This window comes from Rhinatrema bivittatum, chromosome 1, assembly GCF_901001135.1.
Source record: "Rhinatrema bivittatum chromosome 1, aRhiBiv1.1, whole genome shotgun sequence".
NCBI lineage: Eukaryota > Metazoa > Chordata > Amphibia > Gymnophiona > Rhinatrematidae > Rhinatrema > Rhinatrema bivittatum.
Window position 1 is genome coordinate 565,726,131 of NC_042615.1, and position 13,482 is coordinate 565,739,612.

Here is a 13,482-nt window from a genome sequence, read left to right on the forward strand (position 1 = left end):
TGTGGGTGTTTATGGTGAGGGGAACCTCTATAAGTGAGTGGTCTGACCAAGGTACTGGAGTGCAGGAGGCTGCGAAAGGTGTGTCGGCACAGGAGTTGATGAAAATGAGGTCTAGAGTGTGCCCAGCTTTGTGAGTGGGGGAAGAGATGATCTGGGAGAAACCTATGGCCTGCAGTGAGTCAATGATAGTTTCACAAGATGGAGAGCGGGGAGTGGCGTCTACATGAATATTGAAGTCTCCCAGTAAGATGGCTGGTTTTTCGATGTTGATGTTGTTGGCTATAAATTCTATAAGTGGGGAAGGATTATGTTCCAGAAGGCCAGGAGGGGTGTAGACAAGGCAGATTTGGAGTTCAGGGGATTTGAACAAGCCAATTTCATATTTGGGTGGAGTGCTAATGTTCAGTGGGGTGAGTTTGAGGTTCTCTTTGGCAGCTAGGAGAATGCCTCCATCTCTTTTTTTGGGTCTTGGAATGGAGAAAGTGTCATAGGAAAGGGTATGTGGGTAAACCCCTGTTTATCCATGTTAAAAGGCCCTTTTGAAAATAATGATTCCCTGCCTTTGAGGGTGAAAGTAGCTATGCTGTGAATAGCATGCATACTTTTATCAGCAGAGCAAAAAGGAGCAGGTCTAGGTAGGGGGAGGGAAAGTATATGCAGAAATTTAATTTTGAAATCCTAATGCATACTTTCAAAGCAGATGCAAAGTACTGGCTTCCCCCTGGTCCAAGTTTTCAAAAAGGAAACCCCATGGATAGTTTCCATTTGAAAATTAGATTGCAGGACTGCAGGTACTGATGCTGATTTTCTGCCAGGTCATGCCAAGTTGTCAACCTGAAACGTTTTTGAACTTAACTTCCTTTTTTCCCCATTGCAGCTGGGTTGTAAAGGTGGAGTGGCTTCAACCTTCAATTATGAGAGCAATTTTTAAAGAGGTTTAGAAATTGTCCTCTTTACGTTTTCAATTTAGATCAAAGTTTTATATATTATGAATGATTCTTTCTTTTGTTATAGCATTAAATACTTAAATAGAAGTGTGTGGGGGGGGGGGGTCCGTGAAACTTTTTAAACTGAGAAAGGGGGAGGGGTCCGCGTCCTCTGAAAGGTTGGGAACCCTTGTTCTAGAGTGAACTTGGTAAGAAATGAATATTTCCCTGTAATTGGTAAGAGGTGCAAAACCCTATAATTCAACTGTAATTTAAAGCAGAGACATCTCTGTTTTCACTATGGAAGCAAATATGGGGCTGTCCTTAACAAAACCCAACATCTTTATGGGAGGAATGTGCAAAAGATACCTAAGGCCCAGTGATGTTGCCAAAGTGCCTTCCAATTCTGTGGGAGTATTATAATTCGTATTCATTATCCAGTCTCCTAAATACCAAAGGTTGCAGGCTGTATTGTACTACTTTAAGTGGGATAGGCCTTGACGACCTTTATCCCATTTCTTTATCAGTTTATTCAAGGCTATACGATAGGTTTTCCATTTCCACAAAAACTGTCTTAAGATTCTGCTCGAAACTAGCTAAATCCTTTGTGGTCAGAAAAATAGGCAAAGTTTGAAAAAGATATTCCCTAAATGGTTGTATCATCATCTGGAATAAATTAACCTTGCCTGCCAAACACAATTCTGCAACTGAGCAAGTTGTAGCCACAAGCCGGGACTGAAATTTGCTTTACATAATTGAGAAGTGTGTCTACATAAAGTAATTCCCAAATAATGAAATGCCTGTTTTAGTGGGAGCCCAGAGTCCCACAAGCCTTTGACCAAATCCTGCATTAGGGGGGCCCTCGACTTATCCAGGTTTACCTTTAAGTCAGGCAACTGCCGAACTACACTGGCTGCCGATGGAACAAAGAGTGCATTATAAAACACTTTGCTCAATTCACAAACTGATCAATGAAGAAAATGCAGACTGGTTAAACACAGCACCTCGCTTACACATTCCATAGAGAAATCTTAGATCAGCTAATAAAGCTCTACTAACCATCCCCTCAGTCAAGACAGCAAAACTGACACAAGTTAGAGAGTGAGCCCTATCACTAGCCGGACCAGCATTATAGAACTCACTGCCACTCGAAACAAGATTACAGAGAGATTTAAAACTCTTTTAAAAAAAAAGTTTAAAAACATGGCTTTTCAGAAAAGCATTTTGCAGTGAGATTGGAGAATTTGAAGTTTAAATGAACAAGCAAAAGAACATCTACACAAAGCAAAAGTCACCGAGTAGCATATGTGTATATTTTATCATTTTTACTCATCATTATTATAGAATAATTTAAGAGATTTGCAGTATAAAGTACAATTCTTGTATGGTTTTTCCTACTAATCATATAAAAGGACAGGATCCAGATCACGCATCATATACCTTATATTATGAAAACATGTTACCGATAACTGATTTGGCACTTTGGTAGTAAGAATTTAACCAAATATAAATTTACGTGTCTCTCTGTAAACCGTTGTGATGGTGTATTACTAAATGACGGTATAGAAAAGATTTTAAATAAATAAATTAATCTTTCCATAAATCGAAACTACTGTTTGAGGCGCTTGTGACACCATTTGGGATCCTGAAGTCTGAATACAAGTTTTATATTCAAGCCTACAGCTATATGTCCCAGTTTAAACTTTTTGCACATCTTCAATTTGTCTACATATCGGGGCATAGAAAGGTCAAGTTTGACTTGCCTGAACTTTTGCTGAGTTGGAGCAAACATGCTTGGGTAATATAAGCTATTCTGAAGTTTCTTCCTCCTTTGGCTAGGAAGGTATTTACATCTAATCTGCATCAATTTGTGTAGACCTTCAGTTTGATTTCTGTTGCTGAGCCAGCTTAGCAGATATTAGTGAGCCAGGAGTTTTACTGCTAATGGCAAAAAAACCAACAACCTTAAAAACTGCTTTAAAGAATCACGAGTGAGGAGACGACTCTCTGTATGAAGCCCAAGGATGGTAGAGCAAACGCTGAGAGCAAGCAGACTCAACATGGAGACTGATGAGAGAGAGGGAGATACGGCTGGTATTTTGTGACTTTTATTCATCACTGTTAATCATATCACTAATCTTAACTTCGTTGTGCCATTTTGTGTCTAAACTAGCCACAGGGGAGTGACCATATCAACATTGTAAATTAATCTGTGCCAGAACTAGTTTCTGTCGTATATAATGTGGTGCGCACACACACTGTGGTGTAATGTTGTTTTTTCTTTCAATAAGCAAAGTAATTTATATTACTGGTATGAGCAAGTGGGTTGAGCTGGTGGTGAAGGATGTTGCTCTCTACCATGAGTAGAACCCAGCCATGGAAAAAGGAAACTTCTTGGTTGGTATTAGTAGCATTGCCACCTGCTCCTTCCCACCTGCTGCACCACCTCTACGCCTTTCTCTTTCTTTCTTCTGAATGCCTTCAGTACTACCTGTGCCTCCCACTTGTCCTCCATCAGAAACCAGATCAATTAATAGTATTTTCTCTGACTTAATAATATTGAGGTCCATATTCAGACATAGTCCGGCTAGCAAAGTTAGCCGGATAAATTTATCTGGCGAACTTTGGAGGTATATTCAATAGTGAAACCACACTGGCTATCCTACAGGTCAATCCAGTAAAGTGCGGCCGCGTTTACCCCGCTCCTAACCCGCTTTCTACTCACTTTCCGGCCGCGTTAGCCCTTCCTGCGATCCACAATCCCCTTTAACCTACTCTTACCGCATCCTTAAATCCCCGGGTAACCCCTTCCGCACGCGGCATGTATATTACATGTAAATGATCAAATTAGCTATTCCCTAGCATCCAGTAACGCGCGCCCCTACTATCGCTTTTTTACCCTGCCGTTTTGCCGCGCGTTTAACCTGCTAACTTACCGCCTACCCTTACCCCTGCGTTAGAGGCAGGGGTAAGGGTAGGCGGCAAACTTTCCCCCAGCCCCCGCTCACCTGCCCTGGCCGCATCCATGGGTGCTGGTCTCCGGGGCAGCCCCAGTCCTCTCCCCTCCTCCCAAAGCAAAAAGCGAAAAAATCGAAAAAGCGGAAAAAAAAAGCGAAAAAAAAGTTGCAAGAGAGAGAGGACAGGCAATCCTACGCTCGGGACTGCCAGTCCTCTCTCCCCTCCTCCGAAGCAAGGCGCAAAAGCAGCCTTGCTCCGGGAGGAGGGGAGAGAGGACTGGCAGTGTAAAGCGACGAAGCGACTTACTTTTTTTGCAGCCCCCCTCCGGAGACGGACACCGGCGAGGACGACCGCGGCTCCCCTGCCTCCAGCTGCCCGCGAAGATGGACGCCTGCATGGGCGAAAGCGGCCCCTGTGCGTGCAATTGGGCCGCTCAAGGCGTGGCATCACGACGTTTGGCATCACGGCATGTGACGTCACGTCTTGAGCGGCCCAATTGCACGCACAGGGGCCGCTTTCGCCTGTGCGTCCATCTTCGCGGGCAGCTGGAGGCAGGGGAGCCGCGGTCGTCTTCGCCGATGTCCGTCTCTGGAGGGGGGGCTGCAAAAAAAGTAAGTCGCTTCGTCGCTTTACACTGCCAGTCCTCTCTCCCCTCCTCCCGGAGCAAGGCTGCTTTTCGCGCCTTGCTTTGGGAGGAGGGGAGAGAGGGCTGACAATCCCGAGCGTCGGAGAACCGTCCACTTCCTGGTACCTGACATTTCAAATGTCATTTGAAATGACAGATACCAGCGCGGCCGTGAAGCGTTAGGCCCGCGAACCCAGGATACTGTATAGGCGCTCTATACAGTAAAATGGGTTGCGCGGGCCTAACGCTTCACGGACGCTTCTTAGACGCAGCTTGCATTTGCAAGCAATTTACATACAGGATCGAGCGGTAGGTGAGCTGGACTGTGCGTGCGGCAACCGCGGGTGCGCCAGGCACTAACGCAGCTCTTCCTACCACTCGTTACTGGATTGACCTGTTAGTCGGCTAACTTTAGCTAACTTTGGTCCCACCATTCAGCTAACGCTGAATATCGGAGTTAGCTGGCTAACTTAACCTGGTAACTCAGCTCCTCCCAGTTGTGCCCCCTGGAATACCCCTACATTCTTCATTCTAGACCTCATTCTGATGAATTTCTGTATTTCACTAGAGACAGAACCCGGTCAGTCAGGGGAAAGTGGACAGATAGGAGGTTGGGGGGTGGGGCAGGAGGTCGACAGAAGTAAATACCTCTCAGTTTCCCACTTCAGCTCGGGTTTCATGAAAGCTGAGCAAATGAAAGTAAGCTGCAAGGAGACTGATTTCTAACATTGGGTTAGATGTTTTAGAAAATCCAGAGAGAGATGCTGTTTAAGATTAAAATATATATATAACATTTGTGTAAATTGTTCACAGTTTCTAATCTCAGAATGGTTAATTTATTCAGTCATGCTTCTGAGACAGATAAAAGGAATAACATTTGTAACTGGATGATGATGATATGTTCTATGTCTGTAAAGCTGTTTGGATGATGATATATAAGAATTACAATATTAATAAGAATATTAGTAAGTAGTTTTAAATTTTGGACCAGAACCTGAGCTAGGGCAGAGTATGTTGGTGTTCTATGTCTAAATTCACCCCACCTTGGGTGAATTCCATATTCAAAAAGGCAGACAATAAATCCAAATAAATAAATAAGTAGGGTTTATTACTATATAAGCACAATTTTACTTGTAAAACAGTGAAGAATTGTGGAATGTGCTACCTGGGCATAGAGGAAAAATTCTGTAAGGCAAGCACATGAATGTCACTAATGCAAGATTTGTGTCTGTGTGTTTTGGTTGTAGCCCTACCACTTACGTACTAGATGAAGATGAGCCTCGCTTCATTGAAGAAGTAGACTACAGTGCAGAGAGCAACGATGAACATGATGCAGACCTGGCTGAAAATCTGCTGGATTATGAGCCCTCCACCTTGGATGATGGATTTTCTGACTCAGAAACAAGGACGTGTTTACTGTGAGCAATCGTCCGGTTGCTCTCAGTGATTTAAAGATGCTGGGAATTCATGGGCAGGAATGTGAATGGAGATGGGCCTCTGGAAATGGCAAGGAGTAACTAGACCCAGCTTGGTTACTAGACAATAAATGCGTTTCAGAATTATGGGAAAATTGTATTTCTTTCATTTGACACTTTCATTCAGTATTAAATACATGAAGGGAAAGATTCATTCTATTTTTTTGTTTAAAGTAAAATTGCATGGCGACTTTTATCCCTCTTTCCCCTCCACTCCAGCCACCCAATGAAAACCAAATGGATTATCAGCTTAACTTGCAGTGTGTTGGTGAGAGCATACAGAACCTTTCTTGTGGTCCAGTGCTCACTGAAGAAGCTGAATATGTACAGCTTACTGTCCCCCTTCCCCCATGTGCTGTAGCTATTGAGAAGCAATATTTATTTCTTTAAAATCATGTTAACTATTTTATTGTGTTTGAAATAATCCAGAGCTTGCTTTGAAACTGTCATGCTGCATTTACTACATTAAAAAAATACAGAAAAATTGATAAATCAATTGTTGCTTGTTTATTGATGCTGCCACCATATTAAGGTCATGGGGTTTTATATCAGTCTCGACTGCAGATGCACAAAGCAGAAATGTAGGGTTCTGGCTTAGCGTCTGGCTCAGAAACTAGTTAAAAGGTTTCATAATGGCCATTGTCATTTATAGCAGTGTTGGTAGTAAATCTTGTAATTAACAAGGGCATTGTGCATATGCAATGTCCCGTTTCCAAAAAAAATTTATGATCTGAGTTATAATTATTTTTGTTTCCTATTTATATCTCTGTACATTGAGACATCAACAATTAAAGTAATTTCTCAAAAGTCAGTCGCAGTGCCAGGGTTAGAATCCAAGTGGAGATATTCTGCTGTCTCTCAGTACGTCATTCATTCTGTCCATTTCACCTCTCGGTATTTATATGGGTTATAGACAGTAGTCGTCTAACTGCTGTTTACATGAGTCTTTTCTAGTTGTGGATAATATTTTATGATGGAACAGTACAAAAAAGGTAATGAAAATGAAAATGTGATGTGCAGCATTTCAAGCTAGAGGGCAGTCAAAGCTGTGATTGGCAGCTGGCTGAGACGACAAAAAAAAAAAAAAAAAAGTGTGTTAGATTTCATATATTATTCTTATATGGAGTGCTTGTCTGTGTGGTGATAACCTATACAAAGATGTTCAACAGCTAAATGGAGTGCAAAGGACACACTATCATGATTTATACTTTATAAGTTTTGCTAAGACTTTGTTCCTCTGCTGAGTTTCACACAAATGATGTTTCTCTTGATAATGGAATGTGAGTCTCAAGTCTTTGGAAGCTGGTAGGGTTGAAAAGTGATGTTGGCATCTATGATTCTTTGATTGAAGGATGGGGAAGATTAACTGTGACTTAAGCTTGCGAAGTATTCCTTCCACTGTCAAACAGCTGGTTTTGCTGTGAATCACAAGGGATGTAGCCTAGAAGGTGTTCTGTATACAGGAGACAGAGAGACGAAGGGAATGGAGAACCTTCGTCGATTATATATATATATTACAACAATACAGTTACAGTTAAAACTGATTAAAGTAGGAATTTAGTGAAAATATTGTTAAAATTCTTGGTTTACAATACATTTTACAGCGTCAGATCTAATAAAGTTGTGACTTTCAACTTAAAAATATCTTATTCTGTTTCTGATCCAATAGTTGCCCTATCTGTAATACATTCCAATTAATGGGGTAGTTTTATTGTTCCTCCCATAAGCTGGCTGAGGAGATGATTTCCCAATTTAAATGTACTAATTCAAAGTCCCATTTCTTATACCTTTAGTCCAGTTGTTCAGCTGTTCTCCTTACTTCCCTCTTGGTACCTGCAGGATGCCATCATACTCCTCTCTTCAACATCTTAGAGAAACAGAAATATGATGGCAGAAAAAGACCATATGGCTTATCTAGTTGCCCATCCGTCCTAACTTAGCTTAGCAGTGCCCTTCACTCCCTCAGAGATCCCCTGTATTTTGTCCCATTTTTTTTTTAATTCAAATACCGTTTTTGTCTCCACCACCTCCGCTGGGAAGACCGTAACATGCATCCACTACATTCTCTGTAAAGAAATATTTCCTAAGATTACTCCTGAGTTATTCCCCTCATCCCATGTATCCAAATTCTAGAGCCTTCTTTCTGTAGAAAGAGGCTCGCCTCCTGTGCATGGAAACCTTTGAGATATTTAAATGTCTCTCTTATAGCTCCCCTATCTCGCCCTTCCTCTAGGGTGTACATGTTTAGTTCTTTGAGTCTGTCCCCATATGCTTTAGAATGAAGATCACTGTCCATTTTAGTAGCCACCATCTGGACTGACTCAGGTTTATATCCTTTTGAAAGTGCGGTATATAGAATTGTACACAGTCGGCCACATTTTAAAACAGCAAATTACCGGCATCCTAGCGATATTAAGTTGGAGGAACCAAACATTTTTTTAAAAAAGTCTGCCCCGCCGGTCAGGGGAGTTAAAAAATGACGCTCAATATTGCCAGCATCTGTTTTCTGAACCCGTGGCTGTCAGCGGGTTCAACAACCGACGCTGGTAAAATTAAGCGTCGGTTGTCTGACCCGCTAACAGCCACCTCTTCCGCTAATAAGGAGGCGCCTCCTTATTAGTGCCGGGCCTCATTTAACTGCAGAGCCGCGTGCCCAGGAGAGCTGCCTGGGCCGCGCGTCGGGAGAGCGGGTGCTCGACTCGGAGCGCCGGCTCTCCCGCACCTGTTATTGAATCGGCCTGAAGTGTATTACTCTGCATTGTTTAGCATTAAATCTTAGCTGCCAAACCCTGGACCACTCCTTGAGCTTTGCTAGATCTCTCCTCAAGTTTTCCACACCTTCCTGGCGGTCCACCCGGTTGCAGATTTTGATATTGGCAAAAAAAAAACCAAAACTTTCCCCACAATCATGAAGATGTAAATATGGATGGGTGCCACAGATCTTCACACTCTCCTCTCTCCCCATGAATGAACCAATATATCCATTCCTTCTCCAGGACATGTTAGTCCACTTGTGCTCTCTGGTTGAGAGACACCAATCCTCTTAGCTGAACCATTTCTATCGCTGGTCCAAATTTATGGAACTCATTACCACAAAATCTGAGCTCACAAAGTGACACTAAATCTTTTAAAAAAGAGCTCAAAACCTTGGATATTCAGCCAAACATTCAAAGATGGTATCGGTTAAGTTCACAGATCAAGTCACAGATCAAGATCAAGTCACTGATCACATCGAATTTATCGAATATATGTAACTCTGAGACTTACCTTTACCTCCCCTGTTGATAATATCACCCTGATAACTATGTCTCCAGTCATTATAACAAATCCTTTCGTTAATTCTTGCTTTTTACACTATTACTGTCCTTTTTTACCTCGTTGTCCCATCCAACAGACCCTGTTCAAAATGCTACGATTTATTGCAAAAAGTTTCTTTTTTTAGCTGACTCAGTTACTGTTAAATGTTAAACTGTGAAATGTAAATGTCTACTGTCAAATGTAATTGGTTGTTGTACATGTAAACCGGGGTGAAGGCACATAGCCATACCTCGGTATATAAAAACCTTCAAATAAATAAATAAATAAACCATATTGAGCCACTGGGCACTAGGGTACTTACACAAGTAGAAAAAAATAAACCTTAGGTAAAAAGGGAAACCAAGGAACGGTGGAAAAATGTCCTTGTCTGGGAAAACAAAAGGTTCCCTAAATGACATGTTAAAGGTAGACAAAGGCACCCTTTATACCTTTCCATACCCAGATGTCATCCTTAGAAGCCCAACTAAACAAAACGGGAGCGAGCAAGCAAGCATGGTGCCATGCTGCCCCTACCAGGGATAATTAAAAAATGCGCACCCTTAAATAGTGGCATGAGTTTATATACTCTGGAGACTTGACCATATAGTCTCCAACATGGGGGAGCTACAACCCACAATATCACTACTCCTGTTCCCCTGCAAGCAATGGAACCAGCCTGTTTAGTAGAGATTCTTTACGCTCTCTATATGTGTATGAATGTGTAGATGTAAAATTGTGTGTATTACTGATATGTCAGAGTATTTGCATGTATGTGATATATTGTTTTCTTGATAACAGAGTAGAGCTCCTGATGATGCAAGTTCAGAAGGTTCTTGTTCATAAACTGGGAGAGCAATACAGTGTGCACTAACAATGGAGAAACCTAACAAATAAATATTTTGCATTCATTTATACTTTTATTTGTAACTGCATCTGAAGGTCGCTAAAACAGAACTCTCACATCATAGAATTTAAGCCTTGCTCACAATTCTTTTAACATGTTGGGAAAAAAAAAAATCAGAACATATAAAAATAATGTGCTATTTTCATTCACCCGGCCCATAAACAGTGGGTCAGTTTGCTCCAGTCCTGATTCTTTAGCATCTAATGCAAGGTTTGTAGTCCTGTTATCTCAAAAAGAAACACATGATTTCATACTTGAGCATGCTTTTTGGATGAGAAATAAGACTGCAGTAAAACATTCTGACATTCATGGGGGTATGGAATCATACAGAGACCATGGGGAGCTGCCTATTGATGAAGTACTTGGGCCGTAAGACAAGCCTCAGCATGAGATTTTTTGCTGTAGTCCTGATCTAATAAGATGTGAATAAAACAAAAAGTGCGCTGAACTTAGTGCACATTTTCTTTATTCGCGCTAATAAAAAAATGTAATTCCTGAATCAACAAGCTAATAGTGTGCTAATGCATTGTGAGTTTTAAAAAAGTGTAATATTTGAAAAAATGTGCACAAAAAAGAATGATTAGCAGGCACAAAACATGGTTTGTGTGCACTGCTATGCAGAAAATGTGATTTGCGTCCATAAAAGATGTGCACACAGTACTTGAGTGAACACAGTTTTTCAGTGGCTATTACAGCAGGGAGAAACTAGAGGGATGTATATTAATTTGGACAGGTTGGGCATTGATACTTACTAAGATAACCTGAAATGCTGCTCTGTCAAGGACAGTGAAGCCTTTAAGCCTCAAACTTAACATCAAAACATTCTGTTTTAATAGATACTTGAGGCTTTGACTCTTTCACTCTTTCATTAATGTCAGCCCTATTCTATTCTATTTTATTTATTGAGCACTTTTAACCAAAGCTTTGGACAGCACTCCTGATAAATCTGAAGATAATCAATTTGCATTAGTTTTCTACAGAATAGAGGGCTTATTAATTACTTTCTTGACTTCATATCAACAAGGAATCAGTGGCAAATACATGGCCAATGTGAGAACCGGGCAAGCTGAAGAAAGCTAAGCATTGATTTTTTTTTTTTTTTTTTTTTTTTTTACATTGCACAATATGTCAGCACACAGCCCTGTGTCAGTCAAGGGAAGAAGAGTGGACCAAGCGGAGAGGAATCATCTTTAACCAGGCCCGTTAGTTCCCCTGATAGATAATTGCAGTGGCATTTTACTAGACACAAGCAAGCCTGCAGATCACAAGCCACGATCCTCCTAACTAGTGATCTAGTTAGATAACACTGATCACCAGTACAGCTCAACGATCACTGAGTATAATATGTGGATCTGCCAAAAAAATGTCCTTGATCCCTCCCTTGGCTTTATGTGTTTCTAGCCTGGATTTATTTTATTTTTTTTTAAGACTTCTCCTGCAATATTAAAGAAATAAAAGTAACATACGTATTTACCTAACTGAGTGGCAAAATCTTCCATTATTTCATTTTTCATCTACAAAAATAAAGAGAGAAACAAAACCTCTTTCCCAAGTGGCCTCAATATAATAAATCTGTGCTCAGATGTGTGCACATTCTCATGCATAGATCTTTAATCCCATTATAGCAAGGAGTTTTGCTCACAAACCTGAGTAAAACCGTGTATACAGCATAGCACTCCTCCATGCAAATCCCATGTTAATCGAGGCAATGATTTCTCACCAGTTCAGAGAGGTGCGCAGGCTTAACTCATGTTCGCTTAACACTAAATTTAAGTGCAAGTCACTGCTGGAGTAACATTTCTGGGGTTAGCTTTTGTCCAGAGGGCTGAATCTAAAGTTTGTGGTGCAGGAGGTCTGTACTCAAGATTTTCTGTGGGATACCTAAGAGAGATTCTTTGTACATGGGAGCATTTCTTTGTTTTCCAAATCTTATCTTTTGCATTCAGACAACAGTCAGCTGCTTTCCTTAAATCTTTATAATACCGACATCTGGTCAGAATCAAAAGTGAGAAAAAGAAACTCATAACAGAGAACTATTGGTAGCGATAAACACACTAACCAGCCTACAAAAAATATGTTGAGCATTTTAATAGCATTTTCTAATGCAAGTTAAGGTAGCCTGCCCCCTGCTTATTTGTCTGAGTTGATTTGCCGTGGCTCCTTCGAAGGAGACCCTGAAGTACAGGCATGCACACAAGACAGTATGTCAGGGTCATAGATCAATAGCTTCATTTTTACTATCTCTGTAGTATCCTGCTTTCTATCAAACTGATGGGAACAGGGCAGTAATTGTTTCTGCTGCTCCCTCCCTGAAGATTCTGCTCATGTAAAAGCAATGGGCTATAAAGGAGGAAATGCTCTTTAATGCCTGACGCAGAAACGGGCCCATTCGTGTTGTTCACTGCGAATACACCAGCAACAAAATTATGTGCTGTGGTTTCCAGAGCCCAGAGAAGAACTGCAGTATTTGCTGTAACCTAATTTTCTCCTCTTTTTTTTTTTTTTTTGCCTTGTGCACTAACGATTTTATCTTTATTTGCAGCTAGCTCCCTAATGGTAGTTCCGATGATCCTTGTGCGGCCAGAGTATTCCAAAACCAGCAAAACTTTCTGAAAATAGTGCTGAGCTGCACGTGTACCCCAGTAACCACTTTATATGCACTGAATTAGGTTTGCAAAACACTTATTTGCATCTTGCATATATATATATTATTAGATTGCTATTAGTGTTATAGTAAATGGGTTTTTTTTTGTTTGCTGCTTTTTTTTTTTAATTATTTGCCTCAGTTCCATTGAGAATCAATTTTATTGCAGATGAAGTAAATGTAATCCATAACTTGGCACCAGGGAGTATTTTGCTCTGTCCTTATCCTGGCTTTGAAACTTTAGCCTATAAATAATATACATAATGGACTTCATAGATAACAGGTGGTATCCCTAGCAGCATGTTTCTCTTATTTTTTTTTTTAAGTGATCAAAAGCACTCTTCATGTAGTTACTCTCAATGGAAAAGCAGCCAAGATATAATAATCATAGGACTGAGAAAAATGTGGCGCACTGAAGTGAGGTCTGTATTAACATACAACAGTTAAAGACCCACTGATCATTCATCCAGCCTGCTGAGTTATTTCAGTCCACACTGGAATATTTCCCAGATATAACTCCTGATCTATGTCAATCTTCTTGCCTTCCCTTTTGGTTCTTTATCACCCTGGGGAGATAAGCATACACATTTTGATCCTTAATCCACCACCCAGTCTTTCCCCTCCCACCCAACTGAGGAAAAAAAAAAAGCCTA

General features: G+C 40.9%; 1 protein-coding gene across 4 annotated transcripts in view; it reads left to right on the forward strand.

Moving 5' to 3' along the window:
* AGTPBP1 (ATP/GTP binding protein 1) overlaps window positions 1-13,482 on the forward strand; it is a 567,598-nt gene that overhangs the window by 524,107 nt on the left and 30,009 nt on the right. For 3 of the 4 annotated variants that reach the window (XM_029617267.1, XM_029617279.1, XM_029617272.1), the window contains one exon: window positions 5,757-6,464. The exons of the other annotated variant lie outside the window; for it this stretch is intronic. In XM_029617267.1, coding sequence (XP_029473127.1) covers window positions 5,757-5,931 — 175 coding nt within the window. In that variant the 3' untranslated portion in view covers window positions 5,932-6,464. Of the gene's footprint in view, window positions 1-5,756; window positions 6,465-13,482 lie in introns of those variants that run through there. 4 annotated transcript variants of the gene reach the window in all.